The sequence below is a fragment of the Notamacropus eugenii genome, chromosome 4 (genome assembly GCF_028372415.1).
Source record: "Notamacropus eugenii isolate mMacEug1 chromosome 4, mMacEug1.pri_v2, whole genome shotgun sequence".
In the NCBI taxonomy this organism is placed as follows: Eukaryota; Metazoa; Chordata; class Mammalia; order Diprotodontia; family Macropodidae; genus Notamacropus; species Notamacropus eugenii.
This window is the reverse complement of record NC_092875.1, coordinates 268,895,638-268,911,143: the sequence shown is the minus strand read 5'-3', so window position 1 is coordinate 268,911,143 and position 15,506 is coordinate 268,895,638. Positions and strand designations below refer to the sequence as shown.

General features: G+C 34.1%; 1 protein-coding gene across 4 annotated transcripts in view; it reads left to right on the top strand.

Moving 5' to 3' along the window:
- Positions 1-15,506, top strand: part of PXDNL (peroxidasin like) — a 522,877-nt gene that overhangs the window by 468,428 nt on the left and 38,943 nt on the right. For all 4 annotated transcript variants that reach the window (XM_072604570.1, XM_072604572.1, XM_072604573.1 and 1 more), the window contains 2 exons: positions 7,911-8,045; positions 9,462-9,670. In XM_072604570.1, the coding sequence (XP_072460671.1) occupies positions 7,911-8,045; positions 9,462-9,670 (344 nt within the window). The remainder of the gene's footprint in view (positions 1-7,910; positions 8,046-9,461; positions 9,671-15,506) is intronic.

Genomic DNA, 15,506 nt, shown 5'->3' with positions numbered 1-15,506 from the left:
GAGTCTTTTTCCTCCTTCCCAATGCCTAATTTAGGCACTAGGGATGTCTTTATATACTCTATGTCAGGGGGGTAAAGTTCTAGACTTTCGGGAAGGCTAGATTTTTGAACAGCAGCAAGGGTTAGCACCACACTGGGGCATTTGGGAGCACAGCCTCAGCTGGAAGTCATTTGACCTTCCTATCTTATGTACCAGTTACTTCAAAGATGGCACACCCCGTAACTTAGAAATGAAAACTACATTTAAATCCCAAAGTTTTAAAACTTCATAAGGGCCTTCAAACTTCTAAAGTGAAATCTCCTGGAAGTCAGTCAGTCAACAAAGCATTTATTAAGTATGTGCTTAAGCCTGGGGATAAAACAAAGGCAAAACCCAACTCCTGTTCCTACGGAGTTCATAGATTAAGCGGGAGGCACATGCAATTCACCTATCTTTCTCTGCTACCATTTTTCTCTCTAGACATATATATATATACACACACACACACACACACACACACATATTCATGTATATATATATATACATATGTGTAATTATGTATGTGTATCTATCTAGCTGCATTGCTCATTTTCCCCTTTCCCTTTGTTTTTTTTTCTTTATGTAATTTTCTCTCTTCTCTTCATTTTTACCTTTACTGTGTGTAAATAGAAAACCAACCAATCCATTTATTAAATGCCTACTATGTGCCAGATGCTTTATTGGGTGTTTATAAGTCCAAAGAATCAAGCAAATTCTTACTCACAAGAGGCTTACATTCTAATGGGAGGATTTGCAAATATGACTCTATGTTGAAATTATTACATTGGTTAAATAGTCCCCTTACCCCTCCCAAATTTTAGCATAGCGGTAAAGCATTTTCTTTTTTTCTTTCCTCAGAAATAGAAAATTGAATTATATTATTTCTTACTTAGATGGCAGGGGTGGGGAACCTGTGGCCTTGAGGCCACATGTGGTCCTCTGGATCCTCAAGTGCAGCCCTTTGACTGAATCCAGACTTCACAGAACAAAATCCTTAATAAAAGGATTTGTTCTGTAAAACTGGGACTTAGTTAAAAGACTGCACCCAAGGACTTAGGTCACAGGTTTTGCACCCCTTGGAACTTAGATTTTTTTTTTTGTTCTGTGAATCAGTCAACTAAAAGAGGAGGTGAAAAGGTTGCCCCATTCTTAATATGTGGGAAAATGTAATAATATTTTATAGTAGAAGAGAAAACTATAATTGTACTCATCTTTCCCATTTATTTAATTTTCTGTACAGTTTAAACAAGTTGTGGAACTAATGCTTTTTAAAGATTGAACTTTACACCTATTAACACTGCATAAAAATTTAATTGTGGTTTTCTAAGGAAAATATAGTGGCTTTAAAATCTTTCAAGAGAAAAAATGAATAATAAAATGCTCTCTACCTGTAGTAGAAGCTATTCTGAATATTTTCTCCTGAGGCAAAAAATAGCATTCTTCATACATTTACATAAATCATGAAGATGTATGACTTTTTTTCCAGTAAGTAGGTCATTCCAATGATGTTTTGATGGTTTAAAATACTTTGATGTTTGCAGTATCTTCCTTTACCAAAAAGAAGTCACCTCATGTTGAGGAAAAAAAAGCCCACATTATTTTATGCAGTAGCACAGAGGGTGTTCTATATTTTTCAAGGACATTTTTCCATGTACAGTTTTGTTTTTAAAAAAACAGTAAATAGTTATGATCTGTCTGAAAATTTAAAAGTGCCCAAGAAAGCATTTCAGAATAAATACTTTATCATAGTGTAACCTTCCTTATTGTTTGTGAGAAAGGATTTTATTTATTTTATCAAAATCATAAAATCATTGAATCATCCATCTTTCACTCTGTGCATTGGATTCAGTTGTGTGTCCCTGAAAACACTTCAAGCACAACCTCTTGACTTCATGTCTTTTGATGGGATCCAACTGAATGAAAACTCTTATGATGATCTTTCCTGGTAAAGTAGAATTTAAGTCAGACTGTCATTATGGAATTAGAAATGAATGACATTGTATTCTTTGCAGCATGAAATAACTCATTTCAAGGTCCATGAATCATTTCTTTCAGCCACTTGTACATCAAAATGGCAACAAAAATACCAAGCTGTAACATGTGAAGACCTTGTTTGGGCTTATTTATTCATGTATATTTTCTGGCCTGCCTTCAAGATGGAAGATGAGGTTAGCAGCTAGGGTAAAATGATGATGCACCAAGGACTTTTTAAAAATCCATGTCGTTTTGAATGAAGGTTATTTTGTGCTCTATTTAAGCAGATGCTCTATACTGCCACTCAGGGCAGTTAAGTGCTTATATGCACCTAATTGTCAGAGCTGTTTTTCTCCTCAAGTTGTATTTTATTTATCTGTAATAATTGTTTGCATATTTTATTTATCTGTATATTTAATGCCCTATTCTCCTAACCCCAGTACAATGTAAGTAACTAAGTTCCTTGTGGGAAGCATTCCATTTGTCTTTCAGTCCCTGGTAAAGTACTTAGGAATTAATTTTATTATTGTACAGTCATTCAATCATGTCTGACTCTTCATGATCCCATGGACCATAGTACACCAGACCCTTCTGTCCTCCACGGTCTCTTGAAGTCAATCCATGTCCATGTTCATGTCCAAGTTCATATTTGTTGTTTCCGTAATACTATACTATCTATTCATCTCATCCTACTGTTCCCTTTTCCTTTTGCCTTTAATCTTTCCCAACATCTTTTCTAATGAATCCTGTCTTTTCATTTTGTGGCCAAAGTATTTAAGCTTCAGCTTGAATTAATGTGTTTAGTTATTGACTGATCTGATATCTTTGTTGTCCAGGAAACTCTGAAAAGTCTTTTTCAGCACCACGGTTTAAAGGCATGGCTTCTGTGGCACTTATCTTTCCTTATAGTTTGGCTCTCCTTGCCATTCGTTACTACTGGAAAATCACAGCTTTAACTATACAGATCTTTGTCAGCAAAGTGATGCCTCTGTCTTTTAATATTCTGTCCAGATTTGACATAAGCTTTCCTTAAAAGTAACAATTTTAATTTCATGGTTGCAGTTGCCAATTCAGGGATCTTTGAGCCCAAGAATAAAAAATCTGACATTACTTCCATTTCTTCTTCCTCTCTTTGCCAGGAAGTGATGGAACCAGTTTCCAAGATTGTAGTATTTTTATGTTGAGCTTAAACCCAGTTTTTATATCTCCTCTTTCACCCTCAGCAAGAAGCTTTTTAATTCCTCTTCACTTTTAGGCCTTAATAAATATTTGTTTTACTTTTGGATGCTTAAAGCCTGTACAGTAGTTGGTGTAAATTACCATTATTTGCACTGAGTTTCAAAGTGTTTGGATGAAGATTCTTTGTAAGGAATAGATTTTATTTTTATCTAAACTACAATAAATTAATAGTTATATACTATTGACAATAAGAAATTATTCATATTATTTAATTCTTCAGGTTAAAATTGGTGTCCTTGCAGTGAAAGTCATTTATTTAATTTTTGGGTGGAGGGGGTCTTCTGCACAGAGCAGAAACCAAGGTTTGTTGAATCTTTGGATTTTGAGGAAAATGCCAGTTGAAATTGAACCTGCCAAATATTCAGATGGGGAAATAAGCTAAACCCTTTGCCACAAACAAAAAGGAAAGTTGCTTTATGATAAGGTATTTATATTAAAGAATATCATGACCATAAAAGAAATACAATGTCTATGTTTGCATTTTGTTTTAATACATAGAGATGATTTCTTAGAAATTAAATAAACTGATTCTTTGATAGTAGTAAAAGTTATCCATCTTGGAGGGAGGCAAGTTTGGCAAAATATAAACAAAGGGTAACAACATTAAAAGACACACGATCTCTCACACAAACTAATACAACTGACCTTGGATATTGATTGCACAGAGATAATTGAAGAATCGTAGATGTCACAGAACTACATGACAAACTAAGAAATCAGACACGACAGTGCAGTAAGTAATAGAGAAAAGCTGTCTAGTAGTTTTGTGTACAGACAAGGAAACATTCAGAATGAGAAGGAAGAGATAATCACCAGAAGAACGAAAGAGAAAAAAGTTTAAACTCCAATTTAACAATTGGTGGTGGAACTTAACAGTTTAAATAATAAACAAATCTTCCAAGCATCACAGAAAGGATTTTCAAATATGAAGGAAAGTGTACCTAACACAGTATTATTACATATTCATGAGAAATCTCACTAGGAAATAGTTGTTCAGGTAAAATGTGTGTAAATTTGAAAGTGACCACTAGAGGAAAAGAAATGTGAGTATAATCTGACACGTACGCTAGATTTTGGGAAATCAAATTTCAAGTAGTTCAAAGGGAAACTAGGTAAGATTTCATGGACTAAAATGAGTCAAGGGAAATGAACATAGGAGTGATGGACTGTGTTCAAGAATGAAATTCTGAGATTGAGGGGCAAAAGTGAATTTTTTTTTCTTAAGGAATCTATGCAGATATAAAGTGAATTGACCAACCGATTTATATATATATATATATATATAAATGTATATATACATAGATATATTACAATATCCAGAAAATGGAAGAAAGAACAGATAAGGTAATGACACTGTAAAAAATATTAGTGTCAGAAATGCAAAAGCTAAATCTTATGAGAGAAGCTAAAGACAACAAAAGGGGGGGTTTTGTTGTTTTTTATGGCTTTGAGTTTTAATTTTATTGGGATGAAATGGAGATTAAAAAGTAGAATGGAATATCTGTAACCATTTAATTCTTTTGTTTCTTTTTTTCTCTATAAAGGACAATGACCAATGACAAAGAGGGATTGATTCTCTAGATAAATGAAGAGATAGTAAGAGATCAACCTAGTTGCCTTAATATATTTAAGTCACCTTGCCAAGATGAACTACATCCTTGGTTGGGTCCAGAAAGAAATTGCAGATATGATTGCTGAGCCACTGTCAGTGATCTTTGTATGTTGGTGGACTACAGCAGAAATAGCATGAGACTAAAGAAGGGCCAATGACGTCCAAGTTTTCTGAAAGGAAAATAAAACAGAGTCTACAAACCATAGCCAATGAGCTTCACTTTGGTTTCTTTTAGACGATTCTAAAATAGACCATTAAAGAGATATTTGGTGAGGAACTAGGAAGGAAAATGGTCCAGAATGACTTCATCAAGAAAAGATCATGTCAGATTCACTTTTCTTTTTGTGACAGGCTTACTAATCTAGTAGAAAAGAGGAATTCTATGGATATAGTTTATCTCTATATTATTTATGCTTTGGTGAAGTTCTTCATACTATTCTTGCAGAGAAGATGGAGAGAGATAAATTAGATGATATATTCAGATTAATTCAGAATTCATTGGATGGCCAAATGTTAAGAGTAGTCAATGGTTCAAAGTCATTGTGGTAGGAAGTTTTGAGGGATTTATGCTTTTAAACATTTCTATCAATGACTTAAAATATAAGTATGATTTGCTTATTAAATTTTCAAATGACACAAAGCTGCAAGTCATAGATAACAATAGATGAGAATTGGGATCCAAAAGGATATTAATAGGCTAGTACTGGGCTTCATTTAATAAGAAATTTGGTGTATATCTATATCTATAGATAGTGATCGAGCTATATAATATTTAACTTGGCACAAAAACATCAACTTCACAAATATAAGAATATAAGATGAGGAAAGATAGATTGCCTAGAATCTGTACAAACATCTCATGGTGGAGTTAATGAACAACTGTAAACTCAGCATGAATGAATAGTATGTGATAAGGCAGCTTAAAGAAACTGCAGTTTTCCCTTACACATTGCGGCTTTACCATAGCAGTTTCAATATATCCCGGGTCAGCATGAAATTTTAAATAGGAGTTTGGGAGGATTTTTGCAGAGGCCACAGACAACACATGAAGGCCAGCATACCACACAGAAAAAAATTAGAAACTCGGAAATGCATAAAAATATGTGTATAGTATTGCATAATATCAACATTTTTTGTCTTAATACCATAATAATTCAGACTTCTTCTCTGCTAAAAAAATTTATGTAGACTTCCCAGATTGTGGAGGTTCTGTTCCCCTAACCCCTATAATAAGGAATGGGCAATTGTAATGTGTTCTTAGTATGAATTAAGAGAAATATGGCTTCATAGAATAGGGAGGTGATAATAATCCCACTGTATTCTGCCTTTGAGTTGCATACTTGGTTCTGGGCACCATAGTTTAGGAAGGATAGGACATTGATAAACTGAAAAAGGACTATAGGAAGGCAACTAAGATGTAAGGGCACAGGGTTGGGGTCCAAGATAATGGTTAAAGGAATTGAACATGCTTAGCCTTAATTAAAGGACACTCAGAAGGACATGATAACTGTCTTTAAGGAATTGAAGAGCTGTTATGTGGAAGGACAATTAGATGGGTTCGATTTTGTCCCCAAAGAACCAGGAACAATGTCTTGATGTTGAAAAGAAGTAAATTTTGTCTCTATGTCAGGAAAAACTCCCTAATAATTGGAGCTGTCCTGATGTGGAAGGGCTAACCTATAGGAATGGTGATTTCCTCCTTCTCAACATGCTCAAGCATAGTCTGAACAGTCATTTTTCAAGTGTGTTAGGGTAGGGATTCTTTCAGTGTATAGATGAGAATAGATAGCTCTGGAGCTCCTCTCCAAATTTTAATTTATATCATTCTGGAATACCATATTGCCAGCAATAAGATCCCCAAACCAATGCAATTAAAAATCTGCCCCATCACCGTCACCAAAAAAAGAAGAAAAAAAAAGAACAAGGCTTCTCTCTGGATTTGGAGGAATAAAAAGTCAAAGACGAAACCATTCCTGTCCTCAGAGCTTATATTTTTGTGTGAAATATACACTTAAAAAAACCAGTATTTTTATGGGTGAGAAAACAATAAAAATTGGAGGACAAGATTAAAAATACTTCACTGGACATGTGATTATATCAGTTACTCATTCATGTTTTTTCATTCTGTGTTATATTTGTCCATATGCTCCATAATACTCTATAGAAGATTGATAAAATCTATTCACTCTCTTAGCATTTCGTTGATATCAGCATAAGATAAGCTTCCTATTATTCCTTGTTCTTGTTATATGATTCATCCACTTTTCAAATAGGTAGTTGCTAAAATTTCTTGTCATCAAGTCGTTTGTTTATTATACGTTAAATAGAAAGCAGTTGTCACACGCACACACTCCACCAAGGGGATTTTAATTAATGCTTTTTACCAGAACACACCTTTATCTAATAGAGAGTATTATGATACTGGGTCATTTAAGCAGGGAAATTGACTGGTGAATGTATTTGAGTAAATAGTCTAAACTTATTCCTAGGCTGGAAAGTGAAAGCTGTATGAAACTGAATTTTAAGGTAGAGATTTGTGTGGGAAATAAGATCCCAAAGTAAGATTTCTCTTTTTGTAAGCCATGTTCTCCCTGAGTCTCTTTGGGACTCCATAACAGAATACTTGTAAAATATTAGCTCCAAGTATAGTATTTCCTTTTTTGGTAGTCTCTAGGTGGTACAATGAATGGATAAAGTGTAGGACTTGGATTCTGAAGGACGTGAATTCAAATTCTGTCAGAAAAAAAGACAATTACCAGCTATCACCTTGTGAAATTTACTTAATTTTTCATAGCTTCAGTATCCTCATCTGTAAAAATAGGTATAATGGTACCAACCCCACAGGATTGTTGTGAGAATCAAATGAGATTATATATGTGCATGTGTGTATAATGTGCGTATGTACATGTAGACATAGATATAAAAAACTTTGCACTATATAAATGCTAGCTATAGTGTCCCCTTGATTTACCAGTGTCAAGAGATCATATCTATGTATTGATGTGGGGCACAATCTTGATGAGATTTAAATGTTTATACTTAAATCTTTGTTGTTGATGTTTTCTAGGCTCTATGGCACTCCACTCAATGTTGACCTCTGGCCTGCCTTGATGGTAGAAGACCTAATCCCTGGCACAAGAGTAGGACCAACCTTGATGTGCCTTTTTGTTACCCAGTTTCAACGACTAAGAGATGGAGACAGGTGAATAAATGTGTTTGCATACCTCTTTGCTTTACTAACCCAAAATGACCTATGCATAAAATTTGTCTTAACATAATCTGAAAGCAATCTTGTAAAATTAGAGTTGCATAATTTCTATCCCTCTAAATTTGTATTCTGAAATTCTACTATATATCAGTTGAAGCTAGATACAGTTTTCTCTGACCATTAATAATGTTAATCCACATCCATTTTCAAGGAAATTATTCCATGATGGGGAAATTTCTTTGCTTTAGACATTCTTTTTAATATCTTCCATCTGGCACTTTAATGAAAAAGAATGGAGAGATTCTACTTTTTTTGTTACTACATATTGAAAAGGGTTCAAAGAGGAAACACACTGATACCCACATTTGGATCTACAATGGTTTATCATAATGGACACATGGCTTTACCAAGTACAAGAATCAGCAAGCATACAGATCTTTTCATCTCTATTCAAACAGAAGGATAATAGACCCATTCTCCTAAGTTTTGGATTTCCAGGTCAATCATCTGTGGTCCCATATGATCCAGTCTGTAAGTTGACCTGCCACACTGGTATATGACCAGTTCTTCACATGATAACCTGCCTCTAGAACGTCTGTATACTCTGACCTACGGAGTTTCTCATTTCTTCAAGTGTGCCATTGTCTAGTTTTATACATCATTTATCCCATTAGATTCAGAGCAATCAAAAGTTTCTATTCTCTATGTTTCATTGTTGATCCCCATATGATTTATAGACCTGTTCTGATCTTCAGGTGTTGGCTGCCCCTAAAACTGGTAAGGAACCAAAGTAAGTCATAGAACATATTGGGGTACTTTTATCTTTGTTCTCTTAAGATGTTAAAAATTAGTCTTTTGATAGTCTCACATTAACTCTAGAGTGACTACAAGTTTCCAGTAGAACTTTAGTTTATGACAATAATGAAATCATTTTTTCAATAAATACTTAGTCACAATTTTAATAGTAAGTCCATTTATTTCAATTATTCATTGAGCATAAATATTCATGTTCCAGTAGAGGAATGTGGACTTTTCCCTTTTAAATATAGCTTGATACAGCTTTCAGGCTATGAAGTTACCAAAATTCTCTCAAAAAATATACATGACCTTCAAATTACTGATTTTCTGTGGATTAAAAAAATATGCTTTGTTAAAGGAACTTCATTTGGTAAGTTGTTTTTTTTAAGAGTTTTTGGTAGAAAGTAATAGTTCAAGGATATGTGATTTAACAACTTAATATAAAACACTGAAGTCAATTAAAGTGTATTTAATTGGAGAACAAATGTGATCCCTTCCATATGGCGCTTTCTCTTGCTGCTCTTATCTTTGCCTCATTATCACTGTTTGACATGCATTTTAATTTTCAGGCAGGTGATCCATGATGCTGTGTCTTTCTTGCTTGCCAACTAGGTTCTGGTATGAAAACCCTGGAGTATTCACACCAGCACAGGTCACTCAGCTGAAACAGGCTTCACTGGCACATGTACTCTGTGAAAATGGCGACAATATTCAGCAAGTCCAGGCTGATGTCTTCTTAAAGGCAGAATACCCTCAGGGATATGTGAACTGCAAGGAGATACCGAAGATTGATTTGAGAGTGTGGCAAGATTGCTGTGAAGGTCAGTCATTACTTGAATAGAAAGAAGTAAAAAAAAAAAAAAAAACTCATCAGGCAACTTTAATTATGTAAGATTGTTTTGGATTTAACTGTTACCTTCATTGTATTTGCAGTGGCAAGGGCTCTGTGACTTTACAAATAAGAAAAAACATTATATAATTATGTAAAATCTCAAAGTTCAAATCTTGCTTCAGAGACTAGTTGTGCGATCCTAGGCAAATCACCTACCCTCTGTCTGCCTCAGTTTCCTTATCTGTAAAATGGGGAAAATAATAACACCTAAATCTCACCTCCTAGGGTAAGTATGAGGATAAAGTGCAATAATATATGTAAACCACTTTGTAAAACTTAAAACATTATATACATGATAGTTATCATCATTATTATTATTTATGTGTGTATGTGTGCATAGTACTTCAAAGTATCTATTATCTCATTGTGATGTCAATTTCATCTACTGATTGATTGTAACCCCTCTACAACTTAGTAGATGACTTCATGAGTTACTGTGAGCAAAATCATTCATCATGAAATTAGTGTTCATGAGTCTTGGAATACTTAACAGTATATTCCTGAGACTTGAAAACAAAGCTGCTTTTCTTTTTTTTTATTGCTATCTGATACAATTTTTGTGTTAGCTATGTACTAATGCATCATAATATTTATACATATTATTGATTTTAGATAGTGGGGAGAAGAGGTGAGACACCATTCACATGGTGTTTCCACCTCTAATTGAGACTACTGTTATTGAGAAAAAAGAATGTTTTAGCCATTATAATATCTTGTATATTCATAGTGCAGGTCAGGTTGCTGCATAAAAAAGATGCCCTGAGCATCTTTATTGAGAGATGAGGAAATCACAATAACTCTGGATTCTATAATTATTATAAGCATGCCAAAAAAAATCATCATACTCATCCATCGCTGTTGGATGATCACCGTCTTAGAGTCCTATCCTCCACTCAACTTGTCCCCAAAATGCTTTTCCTGGGCCTGACAAAGATGAGTTTACATTACAATACTTTATTTCAGTTACAAAAAACAGACATTTTTATCCACCTGCCCAATGGAATGCAGAATGTTAAATATAAAAGGATAATAACAAAATAATGATTTTGGTTGTAGGTTAATTAAATTCTATTGAAAAAGATGAAAAGAATGAAATAAAAGCAACCAAACAACAATGAAAAGTATAGCTGATAATTATAAAAGTTTAGAAAACAATGATATACAATAGTTTTCAATAGCATTTCAATACTGAACAAACTTTATTGTATTTTATACTCTGGGCCTAGTGAGGATAGAGGAGAATTACAGAATTTTAGAGTCCAAAAGGACTAATCCTTATATGAAATGGACTCTGGGCCTTCCTGTAGTTTGTGTGCTCTCTTCTTGATTCTCTCTAGATTTGTCAACATGCTTCTAAAACTAGAGTTTCCAGAAATAAATACAAACCTCTGGATGACAACTGATGAGGACAGAATGAGGGTAGAATAAGACTGTCTCCTCCCTATTCTAGAATTGAACTCCCTTTTAATGCATCCTAAGATCATTTAGCCTTTTTGAATGTCATATCTCATAGCTGATTCCTTTTGAGATTTTAAACTACTAAAAATTCACAAGTTATTTTTTCCCAGAACAACAACTGTCTAATTATGCCTCCTTAATTTTACTCTTTTGAAGTTGATTTTTTTTTTATTCAGTCAGTAAGCATATATTAAATACTTACTATGTGCTGGACACTTTGCTAAACGTCAAGGATATAAAGTAGGGCAAAAGTATAGTCCCTATGCTTAAGAAATCCATTCTAATAAGGGAGATAAAATGCAAATGACTAGGTATATATACAATATACATCTACATCTATACATATATTTATACTCACATATCTCTCTATCTGTCTATCTATCTAGCTATATTATATAATTTGGAAGGTAATTTTAGAAGAAAAGGGACTAGCAGTAGAGAGTGGGACCTGGAAGGAACCTAGGGAAGTAAAGAAGGAGAACATTTCAGAAACGGGGGACATGACTGGGGAGACGCTTAAGTCAGAAAGATCAACCAAAGGCTATTGCAATAATTTAAGCATCAGATCATAAGGGCATGAACCAAGGTGGCCACTGCCTCAGTGGAGAACAGGGGAAATATAAAAGACATCTCATGAAGAGAGAAACAAGATTTGGAAACAGCTGGATATGTGTTGTGTGAGTAAGAAGTTGAGCATGACATCAAGGTCATGAGTAAGAGGGATGGAGAGCATGGTGGTGTCTTCAGAAGTAAGAGGAAAATTGGGAAGAAGGAAGAAGATAGGATGATGAGTTAAGTTTTGGACATTTTCAGTTTGAAGTGTCTACAGAACATCCGATTAGAAACATTTAATATAAGATATGAGACTGGAGATCAAGATATTTAAGGGCTAGATGAATAGAGCTGAGTATAATCTGCAAAGAGAAGACAGTTGAGCCCATAGAATGGATGAGATCATTAAGACATATAGCATGGAGAAGAGGGCCAGATCTTTGGGGATATTCTTAGTGAGCATAACTTAGAGGAAGATCTGTCAAGGAAACATGGTTACTCATGATAGGAAAACCAAGAGAGAACAGTATCACTAAAATCTAGAGAGAAGAAGGTTATTAAGAAGGGGTAATCAACAGTGTCAAAGACTTCAGAGGTCAAACAGAATGAACATTGAGAAAAGGCCATTAGATTGGGCAGTTAACAAATCACTGGTGTGATGGATGAAAATCCCCAAGAGACAAGAGTGTCTTGATAATTACAAATCAATTTATTAATTAGTCTGTAATTAACTAGTCTGTAATCAAGAAATTGATGACCAGTGGTTTCTCTCAGTAATCAGAGATGCAAAAGGAGGCTCTGGATAACCCTAAAACCCTTCTGAAATGGGATTCCCTTGACAAGTGAAATGCAACCCTGATTAGTGGACATTTAATGAAAAGGTGAGCTAAAAGTCTTCAGCTCCTCTTACTGAGAATGAGGCTTGATCATGAGACTGGCATACCCCAAGGTATCTGGGCAGAGAAAGCCATTTCCCTTAGGATCTCTCTTAGCTAGTTTTCTCCTTCATGAGCTGGGTTGCCCTAAATTCAAATGCAGGGGATCAAGAACAGGACCTTTCTCCCTGAGGTAAATGGCTTGCCCAGGCTGGACTCTATTTATACTCTAAACAGAAATTAGGTTTCTCAGTTGGGTGGGGATTTAACTTAGTTAAATTTAGTTAAATTTAACCTAGTTAAAGTGTGTGCCTTGGGGGCTAGGAGCAATCTCTTCGCTCAGATATGCCCTTCAGAGACTGAATGACCTTTCCAGGAGTTGGGTCTTAGCAGAAATAAAATTCAAAGGGTAGATTACAAATTCTTAATTACTTATTAATATAGTAGTATAATATTGATTCATCTCATTGGTAACTTTGAACTGAGCAGTTTCAGTTGAATGATGAGATTGGAAGTCAGACCATTTAGAAAAGAGTCAGAGTAGAAAAAGTGTTGGTCCCAAATAATGATTTTTCAATTAATTTAGCCACAAAGTGAAGGAGAGATATAGCAATTAATGACAGGGTTATTTGGATTATATAGGTTTTTTGTTTGTTTGTTTTTCTTTTAGTGATAGGGGATACATAGAAATCAGAGAAACAGTCAATGGAAGGGGAGAGACTAAAGTGACCGTAGGAAGGATAAAGAGGGATTTATCTCCAGGAAAACATTAGATAGAATGGGACCAATTATGAGTGTTGATGTGCTTACCTTGGCAAAGGAAAGGGCCACCTCATTGTGTTAGACAAAGTTGGAGGAAGAAATGATGGGGGGAAGACATTTGAGTGGTGTGAGATGAGGACCAAAGTGAACTCTCAGCAAATGGCCTGGGTGTCTTTTGTTTGTTTGTTTGTAATATAGAAAGGGAGGTTTTCATTTGAGAGTGGGAGGGGTATAGTGAATCAATTAGGAAAGGATAAAAGATCTGCCTCACTTCAAGGATAGCTCAGTTAAGATTATGTAACCTAGATTTGTGGTAGACCCAATAAGCATGGTTTTTGTTACTTTCTTTGGCTCTGTTTAACAGTACTTAAATAGGAATGAAGGCAATGGATTATGGGAGAAAGAAGAAATTAAAAAAAAACCCCTTTTAATGCAAATGTTTGTCTGATGATTTTGTATATTTGCAAATCATGAAACACCGCAATTAAGAATTAGCATTGTAGGCAATGAAGAGATGCCAATTAGGCTGCAGCATATTTCCAAAGATGAATTATATGCAATATTATATTATATTTATATTATATGTTATAAAGGATATTATTGAGGAAATTTATTATTAGAAAAGGAGGGGAGCTAATCACATAGCAGGGGTGATGAATAATAGATGAGCAGCATTATGGTTGTACAAGACAAAGCTACAAAATGTACAAAGACCCAGAAGCAGGCTTCCAACATGAGTATTCTTTAAACTGAAGCTGTGTTTGAGAACATGAATAAGAATGATATAAAACTGAGAAGTTTTAGCTGCCTTTAGATCAGCATTACTAGAGGGAATGCCCACATTACGTATCTTTGTCATTATCTTCAAAAAAGTCAATTCCCTAGTAAAATCACCTTCAAATATACATAAATCAAACTCTGATTTAAAGAATCCTAAACTATCTCTATGATAAATAATTAGACATAAAATTAGTCTAATTTTGCAATATTTACTGACCAATAACAGCAACTGATTTTTTAAAATGGATTTCTCCAATAGAGAATCATTTAGAATGAAATTATATTACATTTATTATATTACATTGGTATCATATAATGATATTTTAATATCATCATATATTACAATTGTTGTATAATTGTTATATATTGCATATTGTATATAATATTCCTATGTTATGGCTATATTATGAATTGTTTATATTATCACATAATAGACTATATAATATAATCAAATATATTTACATTATGAAAATATTTTATATCATTCTCTGTGTAAATACAACATATTTAGTCTATTTCCCTTGGATATTGTACTATAAATTGCTGCTTTAATGAATCAAGCAGTTCACATACCTTAGTAGCCTTACATACATACTCCCTAAGATCATAACATTCCCCCAAAGTTATCTTTTTTCTTGATGGTCATTTGTGTCCACTTCTTAACCTCAGATGACAAAGCGACTTTCTCTTTTGAGGAGAAACAGTATTCATTATTAATTCTTGTTTGTTTGTTTTTTATATTGGGAGCAGTATGGCTGGACCTGTGACCTTATTGGTGTAAAGAATTCTTGGTCAGGAAAATCTTTGCTTAGGTAGATCAGCAGCTAGTCTATTCTGTGCCCTCTAGTTTTGTCATTTCGTTGGTCACATAGAAGTCAGATGACTTATCCAGGATCACAAAGCTAGTATGTATTAGAGGAGAGACTCAAACCCAAGTTAACTCTGAGGTCATATTCCATGGTACCATGTTATTCCTATTCACTAACCCATAAATAAAGAGAGAAATATTTTCTTTTATTTAAATTCTAGTAGTTGATAACTTAAAGAAGCTGAAATACTTTTTTATGGACTTTCTGTTACTCATCTTGAAGAAATCTGTACTTTTCCCTTCTAATCTTGCCTTTAAGACTTATATAGAAAAAAATAATAATGTTTAAGGGGTTTAATTATCAGAGCTGTCATCTTTCTCTAGAATAGTATAGATGGAGTTCTGGAAATCAAACTTAAACTCCATAGATTTCAAGTAGAATTCTGCATAACTAAGAATTACTATTCTATTCAGATTAACTTCAATTCCTCATAGTATATTTTCATTCACGTCTTTTCATTAAAATCATA